This window comes from Pleurodeles waltl, chromosome 5 (genome assembly GCF_031143425.1).
Source record: "Pleurodeles waltl isolate 20211129_DDA chromosome 5, aPleWal1.hap1.20221129, whole genome shotgun sequence".
In the NCBI taxonomy this organism is placed as follows: domain Eukaryota; kingdom Metazoa; phylum Chordata; class Amphibia; order Caudata; family Salamandridae; genus Pleurodeles; species Pleurodeles waltl.
In genome coordinates, this window is record NC_090444.1 from 1,752,759,921 (window position 1) to 1,752,786,295 (window position 26,375).

General features: G+C 45.6%; 1 protein-coding gene across 2 annotated transcripts in view; it reads right to left on the minus strand.

Annotated features, from left to right (window-relative positions):
* Positions 1-14,174: 14,174 nt before the first annotated feature.
* The window catches only part of TRAM2 (translocation associated membrane protein 2), a 157,668-nt gene continuing 145,467 nt past the window's right edge, over positions 14,175-26,375 (minus strand). For both annotated transcript variants that reach the window (XM_069236148.1, XM_069236147.1), the window contains one exon: positions 14,175-19,465. In XM_069236148.1, coding sequence (XP_069092249.1) covers positions 19,395-19,465 — 71 coding nt within the window. In that variant the 3' untranslated portion in view covers positions 14,175-19,394. The remainder of the gene's footprint in view (positions 19,466-26,375) is intronic.

Genomic DNA, 26,375 nt, shown 5'->3' on the forward strand with positions numbered 1-26,375 from the left:
AAGGAGCACACATTAGGAAGGTAAGAACAAGATTAAGATCCCACTGAGGCATGACAAAAGGCACAGGTCGAAACAAATGCACAAGCCCTTTAAAAAATCTTTGTACTATAGGAGATTTAAACAAAGATGGTTGATCGGGCAAGCGTAGAAAAGCCGATAAGGCAGCAAGATAGCCCTTAAGGGTCCCTAAGGAGGAACCCTGTTGGGCAAGAGAGAGAATAAACAAAAGGATATTAGAAAGGGAAGAAGAAAGAGGATCAATAGACCTCTCTGTACAATATGAAACAAAACGTTTCCATCGGCAGGCGTAAATCGACGTAGTAGAGGCGTGCCTGGCTGCCAGAATGACATCACAGACTTCGGAAGGGAGGTCATAAACCATCAACTGTCGCCACTCAACCTCCACGCATGAAGCCACAAAGTTGACAGGTTCGGGTGAAGAACCTTCCCCTGCTGCTGCGACTGAAGATCCTCCCGAAGAGGCAACCTGATTGGAGGACTGATGCTCATTTTGAGAAGCTCTGGATACCAGACTCTCCGTGCCCAAGCTGGAGCCACTATAATTACTTGGGCCCAGTCGTTCTTGATTTTCTTGAGAACTCTAGGCAGAAGTGGTATGGGTGGAAAGGCGTACAGGAGGCCTGAACTTCACTCGTAACGAAAAGTGTTGCCTAGCGATAGCCCCCTTGGAAATGCCAACTCGCAAACCTGCTGACATTTCGCGTTCTCAACAGAGGCAAACAGATCTAACCAAGGCTCTCCCCACTGCTGAAAGTCCTTGCACCACCTCCAGATGGAGAGACCATTTGTGATCCGCTAAGCATTTTCAGCTGAGGTCATCCACCCTGGCATTCAGAGAACCTGCCAGGTGTTGAACCACCAGGGTTATGCCCGGCTGTTCCAGCCATGTCCAGAGACGCAGAGCCTCTTGACAAATGTTCCACGACCCCACACCGCCCTGCTTGTTGCAGTACCACATTGCAGTGGTGTTGTCCGTGAACACCTGCACAATCTTCCCTTTCACAATAGGAAGAAATGCTTTTAATGCTAGTTGGATCGCCCAAAGCTCCAATATGTTTATATGGAACCCGGATTCCGTCGGAGACCAGTGACCTCTGATCTCCACCTCTCCCAGATGACCACCCCATCCCAGAAGTGACGCATCTGTCACTACTGTGAGATCTGGTTGGGGAAGGGAGAGGAGTCTGCCTTTGATTGACCCAATCGCAGTTCACTAACCACCACTGCAGATCCTTTGCAGTCCCCTCCGAGATCTGAACCTGGTCATAAGATTCCCCTGATGCTGTGCCCATTGGAACTTCAGGTCCCACTGCAGAGCCCTCATATGCCATCTGGCATGCTTGACCAATAGGATGCAGGAAGCCATGAGTCCCAACAGCCTCAGAGTTTGTCTCACTGAAATCCAGGATAGAGGCTGAAACATCGGTATCATAACCTGAATATCCTCGCTGCTCGGGAGGATAGGCCCGATACTGCACTATGTCCAGAACAGCTCAGATAAAAGTGAGCTTCTGAGAGGGAGTCAGGAGTGATTTCGGCACATTGATAGTGAACCCCAGCGAGTGCAGGAGGTTCGCCGTCGTCTGGAGATGGGTGACGAGAGCCTGGGGCTTGGAAGCCTTCAACAGCCAATCGTCGAGGTAGGGGGAAGACTGAAATCCCTGACCTGCGCAAATGTGCTGCCACCACCGCCATCACTTTCGTGAACACCAGAGGGGCACTGGTGAGACCGAAAGGAAGTATGGTAAACTGAAAGTGCTCATGGCCCACCTTGAACCGCAGGTAACGCCTGTGGGCTGGCAGGATGGGGATATGAAAATACGCGTCCTGCAAGTCCAACGCTACCATCCAGTTTCCTTGATCTAGGGCAGACAAGACCTGAGCAAGAGTGAGCATCTTAAATTTCTCCTTCTTGAGGAAGAGATTGACGTCCCTTAAATCCAGGATAGGGCAAAGGCCCTTGTTCTTTTTGGGAATCAGAAAGTAGCGGGAATAACAACCACTGCCTACTTCTGACATCGGGACCCTTTCTATAGCTCCCTTGGCCAAGAGAGCCGTAACTTCCTCGCGGAGCAAAACCAAATGATTCTCCATCAGCTGTTCTTTTGTCGGAGGGATCGAGAGAGGGAAAGACTGGAAGGGGACAGAATATCCCTTCCGTACGATCTGCAGAACCCACTTGTCCATTGTGATGCAAGGCCAGTGAGGGAGATGAAATTGAATCCTCCCTCCAACTGGATGGACGTGGTCCTGCAGAACCACATTAGGAGGGCTTGGGCGCAGTGGAGGGGGGCCTTGTGGTGGCCGACCTCTGGCCAGACCCTCTGGGTCTGATGGTACCACGACCTCTTCCAGGATGTTGTGAAGCCTGGGGACGGTGGCTACACTGCGGCTGGCGTAGTACACGCCCCTTCCGAAGCCATGAAAGGGGCGAAAGACAGACTGCTGTCATGCTGGCGCTGAAAGGCCCAAGGATCTGGCCGTAGCTCGAGAATCCTTGAACCTCTCAAGCGCGGCGTCTGCCTTCTCACCAAAAAGGCGAGAGCCATCAAAAGGCATGTCCATCAAACTTGACTGGACTTTCCCCGAAAAGCCAGTTGAACGTAGCCAGACGTGGCGACATAGGGCCACTGACGATGCAATCGGTCTGCCCAGCGAGTCAGTCATGTCTAATCCACACCTGATTGTAAACTTGGCTGCATCTCTCCCATCCGAGACAGCCTGGGTGAGAGTGTCCCATACACCCTCCAGAACCTGAGGCCACACCTTTGCCACCGTATCCCATAAAGTATGGGAAAAACGGCCCAATAGGCAAGAGGTGTTTACTGACCTCAATGCCAGGATGGAGGAAGAAAACATTTTCTTTCCAAGCTGATCAAGCCTCTTGGATTCCCTTATACGGGGGAGCAGAAGGGAAGGCACCACAAGAAGTAGAGGCTTGGACCATCAACCTCTCCAGGGTGGGGTGTTAGGTCAGGAAACTAGGGTCCCTCAGAGCTGGTCTATGGCGGCGGCCGACTTTTCTATTCACAGGAGCCCCTGTGCTGGGTTTGGACCATGTACCCAGAAGGACATCTGTTAGGGCCTCATTGAAGGGCAACATCGGCTGTGATGTTGTCACCCCCGGTTGAAGTACCTCTGTCAGGAGATTCGTCCTGACTGGCACCTTCGGCAAGTATAGGTCCAAGACCTCAGCTGCCCTACGCACCACCATAGCATAAGAAGCTCCCTCTTCCGTAGCCACATTAGGAGGAGAGAGTATACCAGTATCTGGAAATGTGTCCAGTCCACTGGCCTCCCCTAGATCCTCTTACCTGTTCTGTTCTAGGTCATATTCTAAAGCGTCCTCAGACCCCTCCCATTCCTCTCCTGTGCCTGGCTATTCTGAATAATGCTCAGAAAATGATCTGGGCAGAATCGGCACACCCGAAGTCGACGTCGCACGACGTTGCTCCGGATCATCCGGAATGAGGATGGGGCTACCACCGGTGGGCGCCGGTGGTGGAGGAAGCATCGGGACCGGCGCTGGTCTGGATCCGGTATTGGATCCTAGGGTCCCCAACGGCGCTGAGGCTGAAGCCGCTGACGTCGAACCCGAAGGGGCCCCTGCTGACCCCACAGGACCCGAACACCCACCGAGGGTGCAGCCTGCTCAAAAAAGAGACGCATGGCCTTGTAAAATTCTTTTATTTGAGCGTGGGTCACTCCGGTCCCCGGAAAAGGGGGAAGACGCGGAGTCGACCCTGGCAACGGCTCTGTGGAACCACGCTCGGAATGTCGAAGTTCCCTTGATGCCTCGTCGGCCGACGGGCATGGCGAAGTCAAAAGTCCGCTTGGACTTCTTCTTCTTGTGCCTCTTACCTGAATGATCAGACGAACTCGAATGAGAGGAAGAGGACTTGGGGCTCAGGGAGCAGTGCCGTAACCACCTCCTACTGCGGGACCGTGACCTCCTCGGTGTTGCGCCGACCAAAGATGGCTGTTGGGCAGCAAGAAACTTGAGGGATCTCTCCCTCAAGGCCTTCGGAGCCATGGCCCGACAGTTGGAGCACGAGGTGGAGTTGTGATCCTCCTCAAGGCACCAAAGGCAAACTCGGTGCAGGTCTGTCACCAACATGGTGCGATGACATGCACCACACGTGGCTTGAACCCAGTCTTTCTCGAAGACATGAATTCAAACAATCAAAAAGGTGAAAAAAGCCTCGCCGTTCGTCAAAGAAAGGGTAGCTCTTATCCGGATCTGCGCTGAACCAGCGCAGAAGGAAAAGAACTGATGTACAAGCGCCGAGGTGGCATCTATATAGACAACCGTGACGTCATAGACAGCTCCAACGACGCCACACGTAGCCGGACAACGCACACAGATCTGACCGACGCCACATGCAGGGTACTGCTCAGCAGAAAAGTTCCAGATTCGAAGCTGATGCCAGGGAATTCTAAGGTAAGGAATCTGCAGCTAGAAGTCTCTATCAGATGTAATAGACACATCTTTCATCAGTCTCTAAGCATTGGAGGGCCACTCTTAAGTACTGTAAAAAAAAATATATATATCTAAAGGCCCGAATGAGTGTAAAAGGCAGTCTAGGGCTGTGTATTTACCACAAATGTTTGCCAGTTTATAGCTCCATGAGACTAACCAGGCAGTTTATTGCAAAAGGTTGTGATCTCTGAAAATGGGGTACTTCTTTTTGGCTGCCTGGCCCCAATTGTGGGCCCAACTCAACATTGCTGACAAACACTACTCCTGTTCCCTTTTCCTCGGATGCCTCGTGGGGGTGACGTAGCTTTCCTGCCAGCTTTCCAGGAAATGCCTACATGATGGACAACCATCATTGTACGTTGCACGGATACAATGCGGGCGTCAGAGGGTTTAATTTCCCGATTTGCATAGCCCATGTGATCTGGGGGGCAGAGGCTTGCCCGTGCAACTAATGCATTGACGGTATGACTTTGCCTCCTTAGTCCCTTTTCTGTTTCCACTGGCTGTATCGCTCCCACCTCTTTCTTTGTTTGCAAACATACCCTCATGCTTCGTCACTCTATGGTAACAGCACTAAGACAACATGGGAGCAGAACACTCTTGGAGCCTGTAGATGCAGTTCAGGGACTTCGTGGGGCTGCATGCACGGGTGCTGGGAGAGCCTGCACCACAAGCTGGCGAACAAGGTGGGTCAGACTTACTTCTTTTTAAGGAGGTCTTACTATTTGGTCCTCAGCAGCTGTGCTCTAGGGAACTCTAACCACTGTGCAAGGGCTGTGTTTGAAATTCTAAAAAGAGACAGGCCTTTTTCTCCCTGCCCAGTAGCTTCTATTCACCAACAACCCACCCTCGCCTTCACCACCCCTACCTGCACTCCTGTTCACTACCCCATCCAATAGCCAAAGGTAATCGCTCGCCCTTAAGCGAGACCTATTGGCTTTGCCAATGCTTGTTAGCTATGTAATGGAATGAGGCCTGCTGCCTCACTTATGTAAAGCTCTGCTGCTGTGTGCATAACTCACCCTTGGCATACATCAGGTTAGTATGTAGTGAATCAGTGTTATATGAATGTGCTGGGTGTATGTGTGCCAGTGAAAGGTACAATACATTGAAGATTCTGTTTTCCATTTTGGGAGACCCAGGGCTGACTGAAGGAGCATGAGGTAGAGGAATCCCCTAAGACACATGTTTGGATTGCTGTATTCCTGCGAGCTGGGTGGGGCACAGACTTGAGGGAAGAGAGCCAGGCTCTCCTGCACATATCAAAGGGTGCTCTTTGATTCAGAGTAAGGTCACAGTAAAAGGGCCTGGGCATAGCTAAGATGGGGCTGTTAGTAAATCATAAATGGTATGGTGGAGGCCCCGGCATAACCTTCTGATGTACACATCACTGTGGCTGACATACAAGTGTGCACCTTTAGTCACTTCCATGGCCTGTGTTGTGCGGCTATCAGATTTGCAGTTGCTCCTCATGAGACAGACTGCTTTCTCGAGGAAGTGCAAGGAATAGGATAGGGCACTTGAAAGGGAAGCAGACCCCGAAATTAATTTCAAAGTCTCAGACCCTAAATCACATTTGGTGTCTGGAAATGGACAATAAGTAGGGGAGATCGATGCTACCAAAACCGTCCACTATCCAGCAGCCAGACAGGCTGTGCGAGCAAGAGAAGATATGCAAGACATCTGCCTTTGACCAGATATGGAGGCGGAGGCATGCAAGTGTCCTAGGTGGGTGAGAGGACATCACCCAGGGACATCGAAGACCACCTAGAGCACTAGTTGCTGCCTGCTTGGGGAAGAAGAGAGCTAGAGGGACAAAAGTTCAGTGGGGGATCCTGGCAAGTGGATACCTGTAGTGAAGTGTGAGGAGACTTGCTGCACCGTTCGGGTCATTGCCTGTGTGCAGGATTAGGTTGGTGACCCCCATATGCCAAAGGAAGGCCACCGTGAAGTGAGCTGTGAACTCCGCTGCACCGATCGAATTGCTACCTGTTTGCAGGTATGAGTTGGCAAACCTGTATGCCAGAGGAGACTGCTGTGAAGAATGCTGTGTCGATCAGGCCATCGTCTGTGTATGCTGCGTCGGCGACACCATATGCCGGAGGGGGTGGCCATGAAGAGGAACCTGCTGCTGTGCAAATGGGGCAGGTGCCAGAGTAAACAACAGGTGTGTTGACCCCATTTGGCAGGTGGGGACACTGGGAAAAAGGCAAGGAGCCCTTCGTCAAGAGGAAGAGGCTGCTGTGGTAACTAGTGCGGGTGCATGCCCACACTGAAGATCTGAACCAGGAGCGTTGAATCAACGCCCCCCCCCCCCCCCCCCCCCACACCACCCCTCCTTCCTCCTCCCCCAAACCCCTTGTGGGGAGGATCTAAGGAAATGTAATGACATTGGAGGAGCGTTGAGGACCGCATAGGAAGAAACTTGAGGACCACTACCTTGCACAACTGCGTGTGTGAAGCAATACCTGATTCAGTTGTTCCAGCCTGCGTGCCCACGAGGGAGCCCCTTACGGAGACACCGGTCGTGCAGGTCCATCTGATAGATGGGCTAGAAGGCCCCAGGGAAACTTTCCAGCCCCTACAGCGCTGGAACACTCTTGACTTGACTCCTGAGGCTCAGACTACTGGTGGGGCTTAACCTGAATGTTGCCTATAGTGAATGGGGAACAATCACTACCGCTAGCAAGAGCTGAGTGAGACAATAGGGGTGGGTGTATGTATTGTTTGTGAAGGCAGTATTTTACTTGTATTATTATATGAACACTTCTTTTTTCATAAAAGCAAGTTTTTGACTGTTAAATCATTTATTGCTGCAATTGAATGTATTTTGAGTTGTGAAGTTGTGAGCCTGTACTGTGACTACCTCCTCCCCCAAAAGCCTTGGACTTCTCAACCCTCATTACCACTGGAAGTCAAGTGCTGAAGGGGTACTTGGCCCAGTTGCTCAAGACCCATCGTAGGTTGGGCCTGTGACATGAGGAGTAAAAGGCCTCAACCCCTTACAGTTGGGCCCAGTAACTCCTGCTTGCCCTTTGGCCCCCTGAACAGGGTTCTGACACTTAGTATAAAGAGTCATACCAAGATACTCAAGTTGTATATATGTAATATGCAATTAGGAAAGACCATTCCCATAGCGTACATGCCACACTTACATTCTCCACATGAACTATGTTTTGCTTCCATAGAGAAAATCCTTGCCATTGCACAAACCACTATTTTGAAACACCTCTTGGAAAACTGATAATTGTGGTTTCTCCTGGAGCGGCTGGAATCAGCCACTAAGACCAGCATTTGTAATGCTCCGCCTCTACACCCAAGTTGGATGCAGTGGGCCGCTTCATTAAGTGCGGGGGATATAAAGTTTCAGTGTAGGAACTGACTCTTCGGACACAAATTTTCCTCCAGTATGAAGAGAACATTACTCCCACCCCAAAAGTCTTACACACTGGGTCACATCAGAGATTGTTCTACACAGACTGTTCTGCACAACCTGTGGTAGAAACTAAACAGAAGTACTTTGCAGCCTACACAGCAGTGCAGGGTGTAGTTAAAGACTGCGAACTTCACTCACAGCATGCCCACACCAGAATCCTTGGTGGCAGCACCGCAAAACATGCAGAATTCATGCCTTGGTACTTGCATTGCAGAAAGCTGAGCTGTCTGCTCCCACCCTAACAGTGTCCAATTTATCCTTCTGTGTGCAAGGTTACAATCTAGATTCAAAACTTTGGCACTTGAATGAATTCAAAAGGGAAACCGATTAAGAAAAACACCCCTGGGGAAAGCTTTTACAAGACAAGCTTCCATTGGCACATGTGATGCACAATTTGGGCTATCAGATCAAAGTGCAGCCGACTTAGATGCAAAGGCTGCAGTACAGACTGTTAAATTAGCACTATTAACCAGATCTCAAACAAAGGCAACATGGATATACTAACAGCCATGCAGACAAAGGGGAAGAGTGAACCACCTCCTGCTGGCTTTCCTCTCAAATACTGAACCCACTCAATTCAGATAACATTCCTTTGGTTACTATACCCAGAGTGGGAGACAAGATAATCCCTAATAGGTTGTTCAGACTAGACTAAATCAAAACAGCCCATGAGGGGTTGGTGTCTGCTCAAGTTGGGATAAATACAACCATAGTAATGCTACAGCTAAACACAGATTAGAGATTATGTTCAACAATGTGATGTTTGTCTTCAGTTTAAAGTTTTAACTTATGGAAGACCCGAGAAGACTCCCCTCAGAGTCTCCAACATACCATTGGGAGTTCTATATTTGGACCATGTCTGGCCAATAAATTCTGTTAATCAATATTGTAGGAAAATGGCTCCCTGTTGCAGTTACCCCCCACTTTTTGCCTGATATTGATGCTGACTTGACTGAGAAGTGTGCTGGGACCCTGCTAACCAGGCCCCAGCACCAGTGTTCTTACACTAAAAATGTACCATTGTTTCCACAATTGTCACACCCCGGCACACAGATAAGTCCCTTGTAAAAGGTACCAGTGGTACCAAGGGCCCTGTGACCAGGGAAGGTTCCTAAGGGCTGCAGCATATATTGTGCCACCCTAAGGGACCCTTCACCTAACACATGCACACTGCCATTGTAGATTATGTGTGTTGGTGGGGAGAAAAAGGCAAAGTCGACATGGCATCCCCCTTAGGATGCCATGCACACAAAATACTGCCTGTGGCATAGGTAAGTCACCCCTCTAGCAGGCCTTACAGCCCTAAGGCAGGGTGCACTATACCACAGGTGAGGGCATAGCTGCATGAGCAATATGCCCCTACAGTGCCTAAGCCTATTCTTAGACATTGTAAGTACAGTGTGGCCATATTAAGTATATGGTCTGGGAGTTTGTCAAAAACGAACTCCACAGCTCCATAATGGCTACACTGAATACTGGGAAGTTTGGTATCAAACTTCTCAGAATAATAAAGCCACACTGATGCCAGTGTTGTATTTATTAAAAAATGCACACAGAGGGCATCTTAGAGATGCCCTCTATTTTACCCAATCCTTCAGTGCAGGACTGACTGGTCTGTGCCAGCCTGCTGCTGAGAGATGAGTTTCTGACCCCCTGGGGTGAGAGCCTTTGTGCTCTCTGAGGCCAGAAACAAAGCCTGCACTGGGTGGAGATGCTCAACACCTCCCCCTGCAGGAACTGTAACACCTAGCAGTAAGCCTCAAAGGCTCAAGCTTCGTGTTACAATGCCCCAGGGCACTCCAGCTAGTGGAGATGCCCGCCCCCTAGACACAGCGCCCACTTTTGGCGGAAAGTCCAGGGGAGATAATGAGAAAAACAAGGAGGAGTCACCCACCAGTCAGGACAGCCCCCAAGGTGTCCTGAGCTGAGGTGACCCCCTGCCTTTAGAAATCCTCCATCTTGGTTTTGGAGGATTCCCCCAATAGGATTAGGGATGTGGCCCCCTCCCCACAGGGAGGAGGCACAAAGAGGGTGTAGCCACCCTCAAGGACAGTAGCCATTGGCTACTGCCCTCCCAGACCTAAACACACCCCTAAATTCAGTATTTAGGGGCTCCCCTGATCCCAGGAAATCAGATTCCTGCAACCTGAAGAAAGAAGAAGGACTGCTGACCTACAAGCCTGCAGAGAAGGAGGAAGACGACAACTGCTTTGGCCCCAGCACTACCGGCCTGTCTCCAACTTCGAAAACCTGCTCCAGCGACGCATCCGGCAGGGACCAGCGACCTCTGAAGCCTCAGAGGACTGCCCTGAACTACAGGACCAAGAAACTCCTGTGAACAGCGGCCCTGTTCAAAACCAGCTACTTCTTTGCAACAAAGAAGCAACTTCCAAGGACTTAACGATTTCCGCCGGAAGCGTGAGACTCTACACTCTGCACCAGACAACCCCGGCTCGACCTGCAGAAAACCAACACCTCATGGAGGACTCCCCGGCGACTGCGAGCCCGTGAGTAACCAGAGACGACACCCTGAGCCCTCACAACGACGCCTGCAAAGAGAATCCAGAGGCCCCCCCTGACCGCGACTGCCTGTAACTAGGGACCAGACGCCTGGAACCAACACTGCACCCGCAGCCCCCAGGACCTGAAGGAACCTAACTTCGACACAGGAGTGACCCCCAGGCAACCCTCTACCTTGCCCATGTACTGGCTGTCCCAAGAGAAGCCCCCCTGTGCCTGCCTGCACCGCTAGAATGACCCCCGGGCCCCTCCACTGAAACCTATACAAAACCAGATGGCTGCTTTGCACACTGCACCCGGCCGCCCCTGTGCCACTGAGGGTGTGTTTTGTGTGCCTACTTGTGTCGTCCCCCCCCCCCCCCAGTGCTCTACAAAACCCCCCTGGTCTGCCCCCGAGGACGCAGGTACTTACCTGCTGGCAGACTGGAACTGGAGCACCCCTGTTCTCCATAGGCGCCTATGCGTTTTGGGCACTTCTTTGACCTCTCCAGCTGTTGGTGTGGTAACTTTGGGGTTGCCTTGAACCCCCAACGGTGGGCTGCCTATGCCCCAGAACTGAGACTTGTAAGTGTTTTACTTACCTGCTAAACTAACCTTTACTTACCTCCCCCAGGAACTGTTGATTTTTGCAGTGTCCACTTTGAAAGTAGCTTATTGTCATTTTACAAAGACTGTAAATGATATTGTTTTCATTCAAAGTTCCTAAAGTATCTAAGTGAAGTAACTTACATTTAAAGTGTTTACTGTAAATCTTGAACCTGTGGTTCTTAAAATAAACTAAGAAAAGATAATTTTAAATATAAAAACCTATTGGCCTGGAATAAGTCTTTGAGTGTGTGTTCCTCATTTATTGCCTGTGTGTGTACAACAAATGCTTAACACTCCCCTCTGATAAGCCTACTGCTCGACCACACTACCACAAAACAGAGCACTAGAATTATCTACTTTTGCCACTATCTTACCTCTAAGGGGAACCCTTGGACTCCGTGCACACTATTTCTTACTCTGAAATAGTATATACAGAGCCAACTTCCTACAAATATAGATACATATTGGTGGCAACTGATTTAGGTTTTTGATTCCTTTGGGTGTGGCATCAGAGAAACATGGGTACTCGAGCAGTCGTAAACGACGTGCAGTGTCGTAAGCAGTACATACCTTTCATTCAAACAGTTGTCCTCCTGTTGCATGCAAGGCTTACAGGGGTGCTATATCTGCTCTGGGAGTATGTCTGCAATTCAGCAATCAGTTTTCAGCATTAACAGGTTAATCAAGTGCACTAAGATCATGCTTAAAGAAGCCCTGACCACTTCAATCTTAGTTGGTAGCACTACCTGTATGGAGTTTAGAGAACATTAAACAGCTTGCCTACATGAGAATTGGGAGGATGCACCCCACACGAGATGATCTTTGGAGTGCCTGTGTATGACCCTTGCCTACATAATCCTGGGAAGATGGCAGAAGAAAAGGAATCTGACCTGGACCAACGTTTAAATGTCTTACAGAGTTTTGTAGAGTTAGACAAGCTGTCTAATTCAAAGCATTCTGAAGCCTCCACCGGAGAAGGGACGTTTGCACCAGCTGGTGACAGGTAGATTCCACAAAAAGCAGATATAGCTTGTGAAAAGATCCACAATAAGCACTTTAAGTCATCCTACTGGCCGCCCGTTCCAGTTCTTGGGGTAAAAGTGAAAAATACACTGTAATTTAGCCTCCTTTGTCTGGTTCAAAGAAAAAAAAACAACAGATGGCCATTGCCCACATAAAGAAGCATTGTGAGTGTCAGTTCTGTACAGCAGAAGAATTTCTCAGCCTCTTCCTACTCTGAACAAAATACCCCTAGAAGTGAGCAGTAACATCATCAGCTGATTACTCAGCCTAGGGTTATTTAAGCCAACGGTGTCTCCAGGTTTACACCGAGCAACAGACTCCATGGAGGATTCCGACACTGCTATTACTACAGTTGCAAGTGTTCCAAGCAACACCATGGTTTATTATGAAGCCCGCATGAGTCAACATCAACTGAAATTATGCCTTTTCGAGAAACACATTATGACAATAAATCTGAATTCTACAAAGAGGACTTTTTATCAAATTCCTCAGTCACTCTACATCGTTGATTTCTTCTTGTTTATCACTGGTTTCGTGAGAGGCACCTGACCTCACTGTAGTCCTATGTCTGGATCGGTACAGGTGTTTTTCAACATGTAGTTGATATGCTGAATGTTGTTCTACTGCTACAGAATGGACATTACGTCCATGAAGAATCTCTATGCTGTGAACATCGCATAGTCTGGGAAAGGGTTCCTTATAAGGTTATGGGACCTACTGAAACATTACAGTTGCTATATGTGTTGAAAGTTTTAATGCATGAAGCAATTACTCCTGGTTCTATTTTAGACGACTGGGACACTGAGACTATAAGATACATGATGTCTGATTTGCAGGTGTATACCACTCTAAACAATAAAAGATCCCTACTTGAATGTATTGAATCACAAAGAAATGTATTATTTTCATCTTTATGCACACTATTACATACATCACACTAGCTATCCCAGAGAGGTATACAATTACACACCTTGGCAGCTTTGTGACTCTCAGCCCATTGATAACCATCTAAATTTCTAAAATTAATTTTCCTATTTTAGAGGGAGGACACTTTCCAGCGATTATCCATTTAATTTTCACAACATCTACAACTCCTCCATAAGAACTTAATTACCACCATCAAACTGACATATTCAGGGGAATTTCATTAGAATTTGGCCATAGATGGATAACAGTACCGAAAAGAAAATACTGATGAGAAAATAATTTGGGGAACCTGCAAGACTGCTGCGGCATCGATTCCTATGCTGAGCGTGGATACCGAGCCAATACCTAGAAAAGTTTGTCCACCCATTCCATGCCAGATTTCAGTCTCTCTACAGTGAGGTCAAACTTCGTTATAGGATTCTGCTGCTATTGTCATTACTGTAATTGAGGATGCATTTAGATTCTTTGGTTGCTAGCATAAAGGTACTTAAGATAGTTTGTTCTATGTACCTCCTCCAGTGCATATGCAACTTTAGAAGAAATTCAGGGTGCCTGGAACTACCATTTGAAGTGATTCCTGAATTAACTATTAAACCTGGAGGCTGGCTTGAAAATGCAGAGGAAGAAAACAAATTATGAAGCCATTTTTTAGTAAAAAGCATTGCTCATTAAAACCTGTCCTAATTAAAGTATTACGGTATGAATGGAAGCAATAAGGTTGAATGTAACATGCATGGTGGGTAGATTTGTAAGGATTTTACTTGATTTTAATGGTGCAATGTTGGTCTTATTAGTTTTTTGCAATGTACTTGAATTGTCATTTTAGGTTTAAAAGACTATGGTCTTAAACATATTTGTTTTACTACTGTAACTAAAGAAGTCTTCATCTTTGTGCCCCTAGGTGCTGACACAACATGCATTTCAGAGAAGTAAAAAAAAAAAAGTGTAAGAATTTAGACATAATTATGTTGCATCTTAATTGACATCTGGGCATTCATTTCAGCATAGCATGTTGACAAATAACTGAAGAAGTTCGAAAGCACATTTCAAAGACACTAATACCTAAAATGTCAGTAAGTATAATACAGATTTTGGTAAAGCAACTAGGCTTGATTCCACCATTAACTTGACTCCTGCCTATTAAAAAACCTAAATCAAAATAATCACACACCAGAGTCATTTTCACATGGTAACATTTCTATGCCTTTAATGTGTCAATTCGTTGAAACGTATCTGCTGGTTTACACTTTACAAAATATAATGTAACAAAAGGTTGTAGAAAAAAATGGTTTCTCGTTAACGACCATGTTCCAGCGGCAGAAATGCACAACTGTAGGGAAGCAATTTTAAACATAAAATATAAAATATCAACAAAAAAGCTACATAGAATATAAATACTGAAAAACAGTTATCCCTCAATTTTGGATTCCGTTTGGTCCACAAAATAAACTGTTTGTAAATGAAAAAACTAACTCCAGGCTTGTAGTTGCATTGGGTGGCTGAGAGTGTCGGGGAACTGATCTGAAGTTGCTGACATTGCCAGGATATACATTGATTCCCTGAATCAACTAAGTATTTCCCCACACAATTGAAATCTTACATTGGAAACTTTACAAAAAAAGAGATTCTGAACCGTTACTATTTTAGATAAAATAATCTGGCGTCAAACGTACGCTCAACAACGACAAACGGAACAATCACCACACACTACCAGAGGTATGTGGATAATTTTGTGCGAGCTCTACAGACGCATATATATTAACACGAGGTGAGGCTCTCCGTGCTATATTCTATAAGAAACAACGTCTTATGCGCAAATCTCTAAGGAGAAGCTTCTTTCTATGCCACAATAAAACAGAATGCACTTCCCCTACTCTCAGCCATAATGGCCTTTTAGCGAAGACATCTTTTACATAGGATGGGATTCTGGAATACGTTCTTCTAGACCAGGAAAAGCACAGTTGACTTCAGAATACACAAGACCCTAACAATCATAACGTCCCTTTTGTTGGCAGTAAATGTGGTAGTGATACTGTTGAACACTACTACCTCCCAGACCTCAGGGTTCTCATGCAACTAAACATTAGGTAACTGATCACCTCTTTCTAAAAGTCTCTTAGAACTTATAAAAAGACAGGTTAACATGAGGCAGAACTAAACCACTTGCCAACAGAGCATGCTTCTTCTATTAGTAGTGAGTCAGCCCGCCATGGGCCAGCGGGGAACTTTTTCAGAAGAGGACAAGGTGAACCTTCATGAAGCATTAGACCTTATATTGTGAAGTCTCTAGTGTTATGTATAACAGACTGGGAACAGCATTAAACCCTAAAAGCATCTAACAGGTGAGAATCTCTACATAGATACCCAAGATTCTGCTACTAATACTTCAAGGCATCTAAAGAGAAAAATCCAGAGAAAAGAGGGTGTTCAAACTTTATCAACACAATTTGTAGTAAGCATGCTAAATCCTTTTTCACAGAACATACTACCTCACAGACAAGTTTGATGCCTTTCACTATAAATAGCCTACACCAAACAAATAAACAGTTCAAAACATGCAGTAAATGAAAACACCTGTCAACGCCCTCGGCCCTATGCTAAGTCTACTACCAATCAGTAGCCCTCATCTAATAGCTCACACCGTACAACGCGGGAAGTATGAAGCAGTGTTCAAATTTCAAAAGGTGCAAATTAACGTGATACGTGAGAGATCAAACAATAACTTGTTTAGCGCCCTTTAATATTCCTTCCAACAGTGTGGAGATGAGGAAAAGTATGATATTAACAATTTCTACAAAGGTTATTGCACAACCCAAAAAAGTTGAAGAGGTGGGAAGGGTCAATGAGGTTTTAGATGGCGAGAATATAAAGCTGAGGGCTACAGCCCAGGGGCAACATGTTAAGCACCAAAAGTGAATCAATTCTTGAGTAAAAACTAAGTTCCACAATATCAAGTTTCTTGGCTCAGACTTAACGTGGCATAGTATTAAAATTGGTGGTAATTTTAGAGCAGTTATTACAATGTCACAATGTAAAGTGTACATATGCGCGCAGGCAGTGGGAAGAGGAACAAGGTGTTACAGATTTTTTTTAATAGGTGGAAGACCAAAATCAAAAGGGGAAAAATACAAGAAATGGGGATTTGGTAGAACGGTGGAACAGAAGTATTCAATTAGAGGATGTCCTTGCTTGAGGATCACCTCGACATTAATACATATTGGTGTTTTGCCCTGGAGACAGGGTGGAAGAACTTTTTTTACAATCTACATTAACAAAAACTCTACTTTTACAAAAAGGCATAGAAACCTGTAGAAATCAACACGCCGTCCCTTTTGCTATCAACAAAGGTGTTTGCAGTACGGAATACATCCTTTCCATACATACACCCAATACATACAAACATAGATATTGATACAGTACATACAGAGAGTACAAAAGAATATATGGCAATTTAAGGCACTTGTTTATGTACAAAGTACAATTTGTGAATCGAGAAATAAAAGATTGTGCAAGAGCAGTAAAGCTGCAAGCGAGGAACTGATATGGTAAGTCTTGAGTTTTGTTATCCTATTACAAAATCCTCCCAATAGGATTTAGAATTAATGGCCCTGGTTCACAGGCAGTCAACCGGAAAATTTGAATGCCAGAGGTTGAGGGAATTCAGGGCCACAGAACCAAGCGAGGGTTGCAGGCCGCTGAACGCTTCTTGATACATAGCTTGCGAACAGATGCAGCTCCATCCTGTGTCAGCATTAGAAATGCACCTCACTTGCTACTACACATGCTGCATATGTTGAGGCACACTTCTCTTCCCTCAACAGGCACAGACATACAGTCTGGTACTTCAAACATTGCAGTATCCTTGGAACATTCGTAGGCGAGACAAACTTGAGAAAGACCAAGCCAAGTGCACAACTAGAATGCCTTTGGTCAGTGCCCCGGAAAGATAACTTTTGAGGACATGGAGGAAAACCGTAACAAAACACAGGTACTAAGGGGACGATAAAAGATCACATGCTGCATTAAAACTTAAAGGGATTCTGATTCGCCTGATCTAATCTTTAAACCTGAAATGGAACGTAAAGTATCGACTGTCCTAAACCCTGTGACAAGCTGATTACTGGCAGCCATTCTGGTATTGAAATTACAGGGCACTATGAAGTGCGTAACAGTTTTGTCGACTACCACAGATCGGCAAGTCCTGAAAGTAATATTGTACTTACGGGCCAGACTAAAGTGACACCTAATGACAACCTTTTGGCCCATGAATAGCATGTAGAAAGAGAAGTATGTGAGGTAGCATTTCCCTATCAACAGGAAAACTGATTTGCCCGCGTCACCATGCATGGTGCATCTAGGGACAGACAGACACTTCCAACCTAATGCATTGGCCAATAGTCTTTGGTATTCAGATGTGCTGATCTGCAAATAAAAATGAAACTGAAATTATAGGCATATTGGCAAGGATTGTTGAGAGACCATAAGGCAACAGTTTGAAAGGATTGGTAAATCTGTCTTTAACCCTAAGTGGCCAAGCATCAAAGTAATCTCTGCCATTATACAAAAAATACAATTGTGTTTATTCTCCCTCTACTAACACAGATGAGCTCTGTCCAGATCTGCCCCGAGGTGTTGGTACTGGTTTGAGTACTGATGCCATGTAGCTGCGGAGTCCTTCAGAGTGCTGTTTACTTGTAAGGCAGGATACACAGCATCTGGAAATTAATCCACATGCATTTTAAATTTATGAACTATGGAAGGTGTATGCTCTATACAACTGAGTGGGACGAGGTTTCCTATTTCACTATATTGCTGTTTCAATTCTGGATTCATAAAATACACAGGGAAAGTGAAGAGAGGCAATTATTTTAAAAAGCTTGTTTGCCTAAAGATTACAGCTTAGGGGCTCCCTATGATTTGCTTTACTTTTTACCCTTTAAAAATGTATGTGATTATCAGAAATACCTCTCCCGACATTAACTGTATCACACCTGTACACAATCTATGGCTTGAAGGCGAAGTTGCATGAAAGCAGACTTCAGAAATGTTCCAATCAATTGTGTAGATCTCGGTTCCATCTCAGTAAAGTGGTAGGAAACACTCAACTACGTTATGCTTTGTACGTATGTGAAAGCACCTTGATAAAACTTTGAAATGGAAAGGACCAAAGTATGCAAGGCTAACTATCTGAAAAGTCAGCAAGCAGCACAAATGGACATGGGTTCTCACTGCTATATGAGAGGACAGTACTTTTCACCTTCCTGATGGTTTACTCCTGAAACAGAGAAAAAAGCATGTACTTTGGCAAACAAAACTGCAGTATGCCTCACCTAAAGGCTGATTACAGGATACATCTGTAAATCATGTGTCAGTATGGGTTTGTCAATATGTTGCGTTTCGTGGGAGAATCTATAAGAGCATCCGGGGAGGTCTGAGAGGCAGGAAACACGGACTTGGAGCAATATTCCACGTAGGCAACAACGCAAGACATCAACAGCCAGAAGTAGTTGCAGCAAGTCGCCATACAAGTATGGGTCAGTTTCACCTAATGACGGGGTACATCCTGATTCAGGACACCACACAAGTTCAGAGCCTGATGCTCCCAGTTTTGTATGTGACTGCAGATGTCCTCGGGACAAAAAGATTGAAGATAGTGTACAACACTTGACTGCTTTGGACGACAGTCCTGTTAAGGTTGACATCCAGTGTTCTCCATAATGAATAGTGTCTTGATTATCACCCTGCAGCTGTAACAGCTCTGCACAACTTAAATTCATTTTCTAGGGATTCTGAGCGCCAAACATGAGTTTAACTCTTCAGTTCTCCTAGTGAGCTTGGATTCCAGAGAAGGATGTTGAGCCGAGCACAGAAGCAGGCCACCCCTGCTCAGTAAGCGCAATAGCAAGGTCTCAGTCAGCTCAACGGCAAGGAAATTTGCTCTGAGAAAAAGCAGCTATATGCCCCAACTTCAGAGCATTTAAGCCATTCCTTTAGGAGGCACTTGTTTCATTGCACTGTCACGTTCCCCCCCATTTAGGTTTGTGGACAGGGGGTAGACCGGGGACTGCAGGGTTGTGGTGCTATGCCCATGGGAAAGATTGGTTTTAAAAACCACTGACAAAACAAGAAAATTTGCATTGTATTTAAAAAAAAAAAGCATCAAAGTGAAAAGCGAGCAGAAAGGCAATGTAAAGTTTTGATTGCACCAGCTGCAATCGTCTTGAAGGCAGTAGGGTTGGTGGTTGTCACATTTATATTGCTTTATGACTTTGCTTCTGAAGATCCTTTTTAAGGCACATTTCACCCAGTCGTGTTTTCGAAAGAACAGAAAAAGGGACTTTGGAGTCGATCTGATCGTCAAAGGCCACCCAATTTCTGCCAGGCAAGTTTTGGCTTTTTCTAAGGAGATTTCAACTTCTTGGGTCGAGGTGATGTTCCATTCTCAGCTTTCACTACTCCATTTTCAAAACCTGAATGCAAAAAAAAAAAAAAAAGGAAAAGAGGATCCTTATCAACGGGCAAAAGCTTACATGTTTCAAGCTAAAACAACAACTAACAATGACATTCTTCAGGCCCGCTTCTCAAAGGCTCCACATGGCAAATCACATTTTATTTCAGGAATCAATAAACCAAGTCTTGAGACACACATCCACTTCTGAGTTCACTAAACAAGACATTTTTGGTTGAGGGTAATCCTTGCTAAATGGTAGCACCAAGTTAAAAAATGTCAAGGCTGAGTTCTTGAAGGATCGCTTGGCAAGTGTATCTAGGCCTTGAAACACCTATGGTGGCAAGGGATGTGGATCTGAGCGGGCCAGGACAGAAAAAGAGCGATAGGTGACAGAAGGTTATGGCCAGGAAGAGAGGTATGTGCTAATGACCCAGTTTATGGCTAGTGAGGATGCCCAAAAGCTAAACTGACTATAACTCGTGGAAGACATCACAAAGTGTTCGAAATGGACGCAGAGTGTTGCGCACAGAGCAGAGGGTCATGCTAAGAGAACCGTTCAAACACTGTACATGAGGTAGGCACACTATCTTGTGTAGATTAAAGATGGTGCTCAGAAAAGGGTCTAGTGCTGGCACATCAGGCAAGATCACTGCTATGGTGAGTTAGAAGGAAATGCTTGTTCCTGTATCACATGTAACGCAATATAAACGTGAAACCACCAACAGTAACTGGATGTTTTCCTGGAGAATGAGCATGACATAGCATACCAAACCAAAAATAACACCTGCAAAAGTGTGCATATTTATAATATTCAGACTATTCTAATTTTGCACTTCCTGCCTAAGCCCTATACAAAAGTAGGTAAATAACAGTAGTCACATCGCCCTGAAACATGTAATCACCCTTTGTCTGAACTGGATCCTCTCCACGGCAAGGTTCTACTGAATTTGCAATTTGCCACAGTTCCAGTTAGCTGAGAAATCTGCTGAAGTTTTGTAGACCACAGTTCAGTTGTTAATAGTACCTTTTCTAGTCGGGTCATCTCAGAGGTTAAACCGAGTGACCACTGCCAGCCAACTTAATGCATTACAAAGTACTAGTACTCCCTTTTACTTGTTCACGGTTTGTAATCTGTGATGTGTGTTCCCTAAAACAGATTTGGTACGTGTGTAACGAATACATAAGACTATTGATGCAGATATTATTTACAGATGTGTGCTAATAGCTTAAGTGCAAATTCACAAGTGATTCGCAGAATTTGCAGTTTTAAATGGATTTACTCACACTCAAAGTTATGCTGTTATGCGGGTGTTCCATGTTATGAACATCTGCAAATGTTGGAAGCACCCACAAACCTGACATGTTTATGAAACTGAGAAGACCTAAGGGCTATATGCATCTATTTCTTCCTGTGGTGATTCATCCTTTACATCTTGCCACATGTCTTCTTCCTGATCTGGGTCCTCCCTCAGAGGATCCGGTGTGTCTTCCACAAAAAAACCTTATCAAACGAGTGATATCGGAACTGTATAGACTCTTGCAGGGAGTTGCACTTTCATGGAAAACTTTGGGACAAAAGAGATGGGAGGAGGGGTTGGGACAAGGGCTGACGGAGGAGGAATGGGAGAGTATCCACTATAGAGCGCACACCACAGCGCACAACACGTCGGGGGCAGAGACAGCCTATAAGCTGGCAACACATTGTACTATACTCCGGCTAGGGTACATGCATGGAACCCTTCTATATCGCAGCTCTGCTGGAGGGGATGCAGCAACAAGGGCACACTGATACATCTGCTGCGGCACTGTCCCAAGTTAAATAGATTTTGGAAGGGCATACTTGATGATATGGACAAAGTTTTTCATACAGAGATACCTAGGTTTCCAGCATATGTTATATTGGGTTTACCCAACCCCTGCACCTACCCTCTGCGCTCGTTGAGGGGCCGACAGATGGCCCTTGCCCTTAATGCAGCGCATCAGGCGATCTTGGCTCTGTGGGGTTCGGAGAGGGTCCCTACTTACACCTCCTGGCTCCATAGGCTGTGGTTCATCCTTGCGATGGAGAAATTAACGTTGGCTTCGTAGCAGAGGAGGCTTCTGAACTTTGGCGACCCTTCATTCAGATTCTTTCCACGGAATTTAACGAATTGACTTGCCCTGCTTATCTAAGGGTAATGGGGCTGCTGAAGGTGTCTGGGAGAGGGGAGGTCGACGGGCGGCTCGGGAGGGCGATGCGGCTGGGGGGCCTCTTGGGAGAGCACAGGGAGGAGGGCGTCGGGAGGGAGAAGCATTGCTGAGGGTTATATGAGGGAGCACTGTTCTGTTATTGTGTTTTTGTCTGTTTCTGTGCGTTCCAGCTTAGTTCGGACTGGTTTTATGGGCAACATGGGCGCCAATGGATGAAGTTGCAGGGAACTTCTGCGTGCCTTGTCATTCGGCTCATGCCTCGTTCGTCTTTTACTATCCATGACAGCGGTACTGGTCTGTATTCATTGCTCCTGTCCGTTATGGTTGTAGCACAGTGTTTTGTGCCTGCTTACTATGCCTTTTATATACCAAAAAACAGATTTGATCCTAAAAAAACCTTATCCTCCTGTTGCTCTTCATTAGGAGTAGTTCGGATATATGCCTCCCTTCCTATTCCAATTCCCCCCTTAGTCTCTTGTTTACTATTTTGGAAAGCAGCTTGTATATCTCAGATTCCTTCTTTTAAAGCCATTTCGATCTTGACCTTTTCCTTGGCTTCAACGTTGACAATCAACACACTGAGTCCATGCTTGAAGATTTGCCCATACTGACGCCTTTTTACTTCAACGCAGAGACTTCAGTTTCGTTCTACTCTCCTTGACTGCTGACTGTTTTTCTGTTAGTGTTGAATGAGTTCTGTGGTCTTAGAATCTGACCCAGTCTGCTATGAAGAGCTACTTTTCTGAAACACTGTGGACCTATGCTCTTTTTTAGGCATCAATCTGACAATGACTATTTCTATTGATGCCGTTTCTTCGTCATCTGACCCACGCTGCCATCTCCGAGCATCTTCTGCCTCCACAAGTATGTCTGAGCTCCCACCGACACTGCTTTCCGGAAGCAATGTTTTACTTGTGGTATTATGCCCAACAGAGCTTTCCTCTGGTTTTAACAGCCTTCTGGCATATGCTCGACATCACCTCAGACTTCAGTGCTGATTAAGTGTAAGGAAGCGTCTGGAAAGGAGTCCACATACATTTCCAATTTATGAACTACGGAAGGTGTATGTGCTATACAACTGAGTGGGACGAGGTCTCCTATTTCACTATATTGCTCTTTCAGATCTGGATTGATCAAATACACCGGGAAAGTGAAGCCACTCCTTTAGGAGGCCCTTCAGTTCTTGGGTAGGTACAGGCTTCAAACTTTATGTGTGTCCTTTCAGGAGAATCGAAGAGATGGTACACAGCGTCTCATACACTCTCAATCCCTCATGTGGTTAAAAGATCCCAAGAATAAAAGGTTTTCCTTCAAGTGTTTGTCTTGAACTCTTCATCCTTTCATTGTCGTCTTCCATCTTCAGTATCCTCATGTTTTCACCTTTTTATTGGCATTTTTTCTCCACCAAACCTTGTTACAAACTTTCTCTGTTTCTAATTTGGGTGCTGTCCTTCAAGTCTCAACGGCATTTGAAACTGAATATTTTTAGGTACACAGAGAAAGTCCGCAAACTGAACCACTAGGTTTCATAATAATGAACAGCAAAACCTATTTAAAACTGTAACCTGCTAGTCAGGTGTTCTTGACCAACCAACATTGACAGTGACATTTTTAGGGACGCAACGCTAGTGTCAAGTGAGTGCCTCTAAGGAAGGGTTTAACATTTAACCATGTGACAAATAACCTATTTGTCCCGGTCACAATACTTTCTACTTATGCCCACTGCCTACCCGTCCCATTTCAAAATGTTCTCAGCTTAGCTGGCTGGTGGAAACATTTCAAGTTGGGGATTCTCAAGCCTGGCTACCTTCGCATTAGCATTCCCCAACTAAGTGAAATACCTCCTTTTTGACTGACCGGCTTTCTGATGCTGCAGGATCATATATTTAATTACTGTTATAAATGTTATTTGAAATACATGAAGAATTTGTGGGGGTATGTACATTTTAATGTACACAAATTTGTTCAATCCTGTGAATGGGTAGATTCCTCCAGTTGAATAAGACTCTCCCTATAGTTTAGAGAAGGTATTTCTAAATCACCTGTAACCTAGTGCTGGTGGCAGGGGTACTAAACATCACCAAATATTTCACTGCATCCAAATGGAGTATGCTGTTCCAGCCCGGCCAATCTACATGGGGATGGAGTCGAATTCAAGGCTTCAGCCTTATGAAGCCCACTGCCCACTGCTCCTTCACCTCCTCCGTTCCCTTCATTATAATAATGACAGGGAGATCTCGGACTCTGTCAGAAACATGGAAACACTATGGTCAGAAACATGGAAACACTGCCAACAAACATTGTCTGTTTGCAGTCATCTCTTACCAGACAGCCACCATACCACTGGTTTAAAAGATGTAGCAAAAAAAAAAAAAAAAAAGACGAGCCTCTCCTACCTATATTCGCCTTCTCAGAGAGCTAGCCATTCAACTTAATTTTGGTAGTTGAGCCCTGATACCTTGGAAACCACACTCCCTGCCACAATTTGATCAAGGTGTTTTCCACAAAGGCTCAGTTCACTGTGTCGCAGGCCTTTTCAGTATCTTTGGAGAGCAGTATCATTTTTTATGTTTGCTGCATCAATCTGAAGGAACTCGGCGGAGATTGGAGAAGTGAAGGTTAAAACAAGTACTTGGTGACACGGTACCCTTTAGGACTATTTAAAGGGGCATGTTCCACTCATCCTATGCCGCCTTAAGAGATTTCTTAACAGGGAGTCAAGTTTAACATTCCTCTTGTAGAGAGGGCTAGCAAGCCATTACATGCATGGATTTTTGTGTTGCATGATAGGTTGTCCCCAACTAAGTTAATAAGGTTGGACATAGTCAAAAACAAAATCCGGGGCACTTTTTTGTGATGATGAAAGCCCTGGATCCGTATTTGCCTTGCTTTAGGGGCTGAAACATTTCAAAAAGCAAAACAGGGTATTAAGATCATTATATCCCATGGTCTACCCCATACCGATTGGTTTTTAATGATACCTGAGCAAACGCAAATAAAAGGGATACCTTGCTTGTTCTAGGTATTTTTTTTTTTTATTCTGAGAAGACCCCCATTGCAATTTATATCAAAAGTGCTCCCTGGAATATGGTCGAGCCCATCCAGGTTTTTAGGGCAGAGGATCAGACCCAATGATGATGCATGCCACTATTACAGTGGGTGAGGGTCTAACACAAAAGCCATGTGGTTTGTCCATTGCATATGTTGAGATTTAGTGATAGAGAGAACGCTGTCCCATTCCTTTACACATTTTTCTCTTCCCTTCTCTGCGGGACGGCCTACATCCCACTGGGTCCTGTGGTTATAGATACATCTGAAGGGGGCCACAATCATACATCATTGAGGCCCAGTTCTAACACTTATATTCGTTATGTAGCAGTTGATCCAGGGAGATGCAATTTAGTCTTGCACAAGTTTTATGCACCTCTAAACACTGTGACAAAGTAGATGTTGGTATTGCCATACCAGTCTTCCCTATGTCATCAAGTCACTGTTCCTTGACACTCGGCCGAGTGTAAGGCCACCCTGACTACCAAAAGATCTGCAGCATCTGCTGTGTCCTGTGTAGCATATTTGTAAAACCTATCTATATCTCCATTATGTTTTCCACTAACAACCACTTATCTCACCCGTCCCTATACCAGCAGCGGTTCCTCCAGGTGTTGTTCTAGGCCCCATCCTCCTTTTAGTATCATTTCAAACATTTCACCCTGCCACTGTATCTCAAAGCCTTCTTCTGAGGGTCTCCTTATTCTCCTCAGCTCAGAATGTCTTCCTGCTAATGCTTTTTTAACCACATAAGCCCTACCTTCCTAATTAGTGTTCATTACATACATAGCCTGTTTCTGGGCTCTGGATACACATTTTACCAGCTTTTCACTGACCTATTCCCATGAAAGTACATAGAAAACAATGTTTGATGTTCAAGTGGGTGGAATGCTCTCTACCCCTTCGACCATAGGGTCTTAATAGAATGCAGATAATATTTTGCCTCAAACTGTCAGTTTGGCCCGTTTTAGTCTCTTTTCACATAAGCCAAGGTGAAGCCTTTCTGGCAGAAGTGGATGCCCTCTCCTAAAATTCGCCTCCTCCCACTCGATTTTGAGTTGGCTCAGTCTGAGTGTTTCTGGATGTCTTCCCTTCCTGCAACTCCCAGATGCCTTTTACTGATGTGCAAAAATAACACTTATGGTGTGTGCCCCCAGCTATACATCCAAAACCTGCCTCATATGATTTGTGCTGGGAGCATGTTGAGGTGCTTTATTTAACAAATGCTCAGCGACTGACTTCCATGACATTAGACACTCGCCCTGCTCCCTTCCAACTAGCCACTGGGATTGTTCCTCAGAACCTGGATTCCTCCACTTCCATGCTGTTGGCTTGGTTCCTTGGTGAGCCTGATTCAGAGTGTCCTAACAGACGGCCTGCTGATGGCCATTTCCTCCACTAGACTATGTGAAGCAATCTCATTTCCCCTCTGCTTGTCATCCTTACTGAATTAGGACTTGTCTCTGGTCGCACCCCACGCCCAACCCTCCACTTACTTGCCTGGTATAGTCCATGCCTAATAGCAGTGTTGAGAAGGCAGTCTCTACAACAGTGCTTTCTCAGATTTTGTTTGCTTTTGCACCATTTCAGTAAGGGCAGTACTACTGCATACTGTTTTGTTTTTCAGCCACATTAGACATTGTCTCACCTGCACCATTTCTAGATCTGCAGCAATGGGTGGGCCTCTCAAA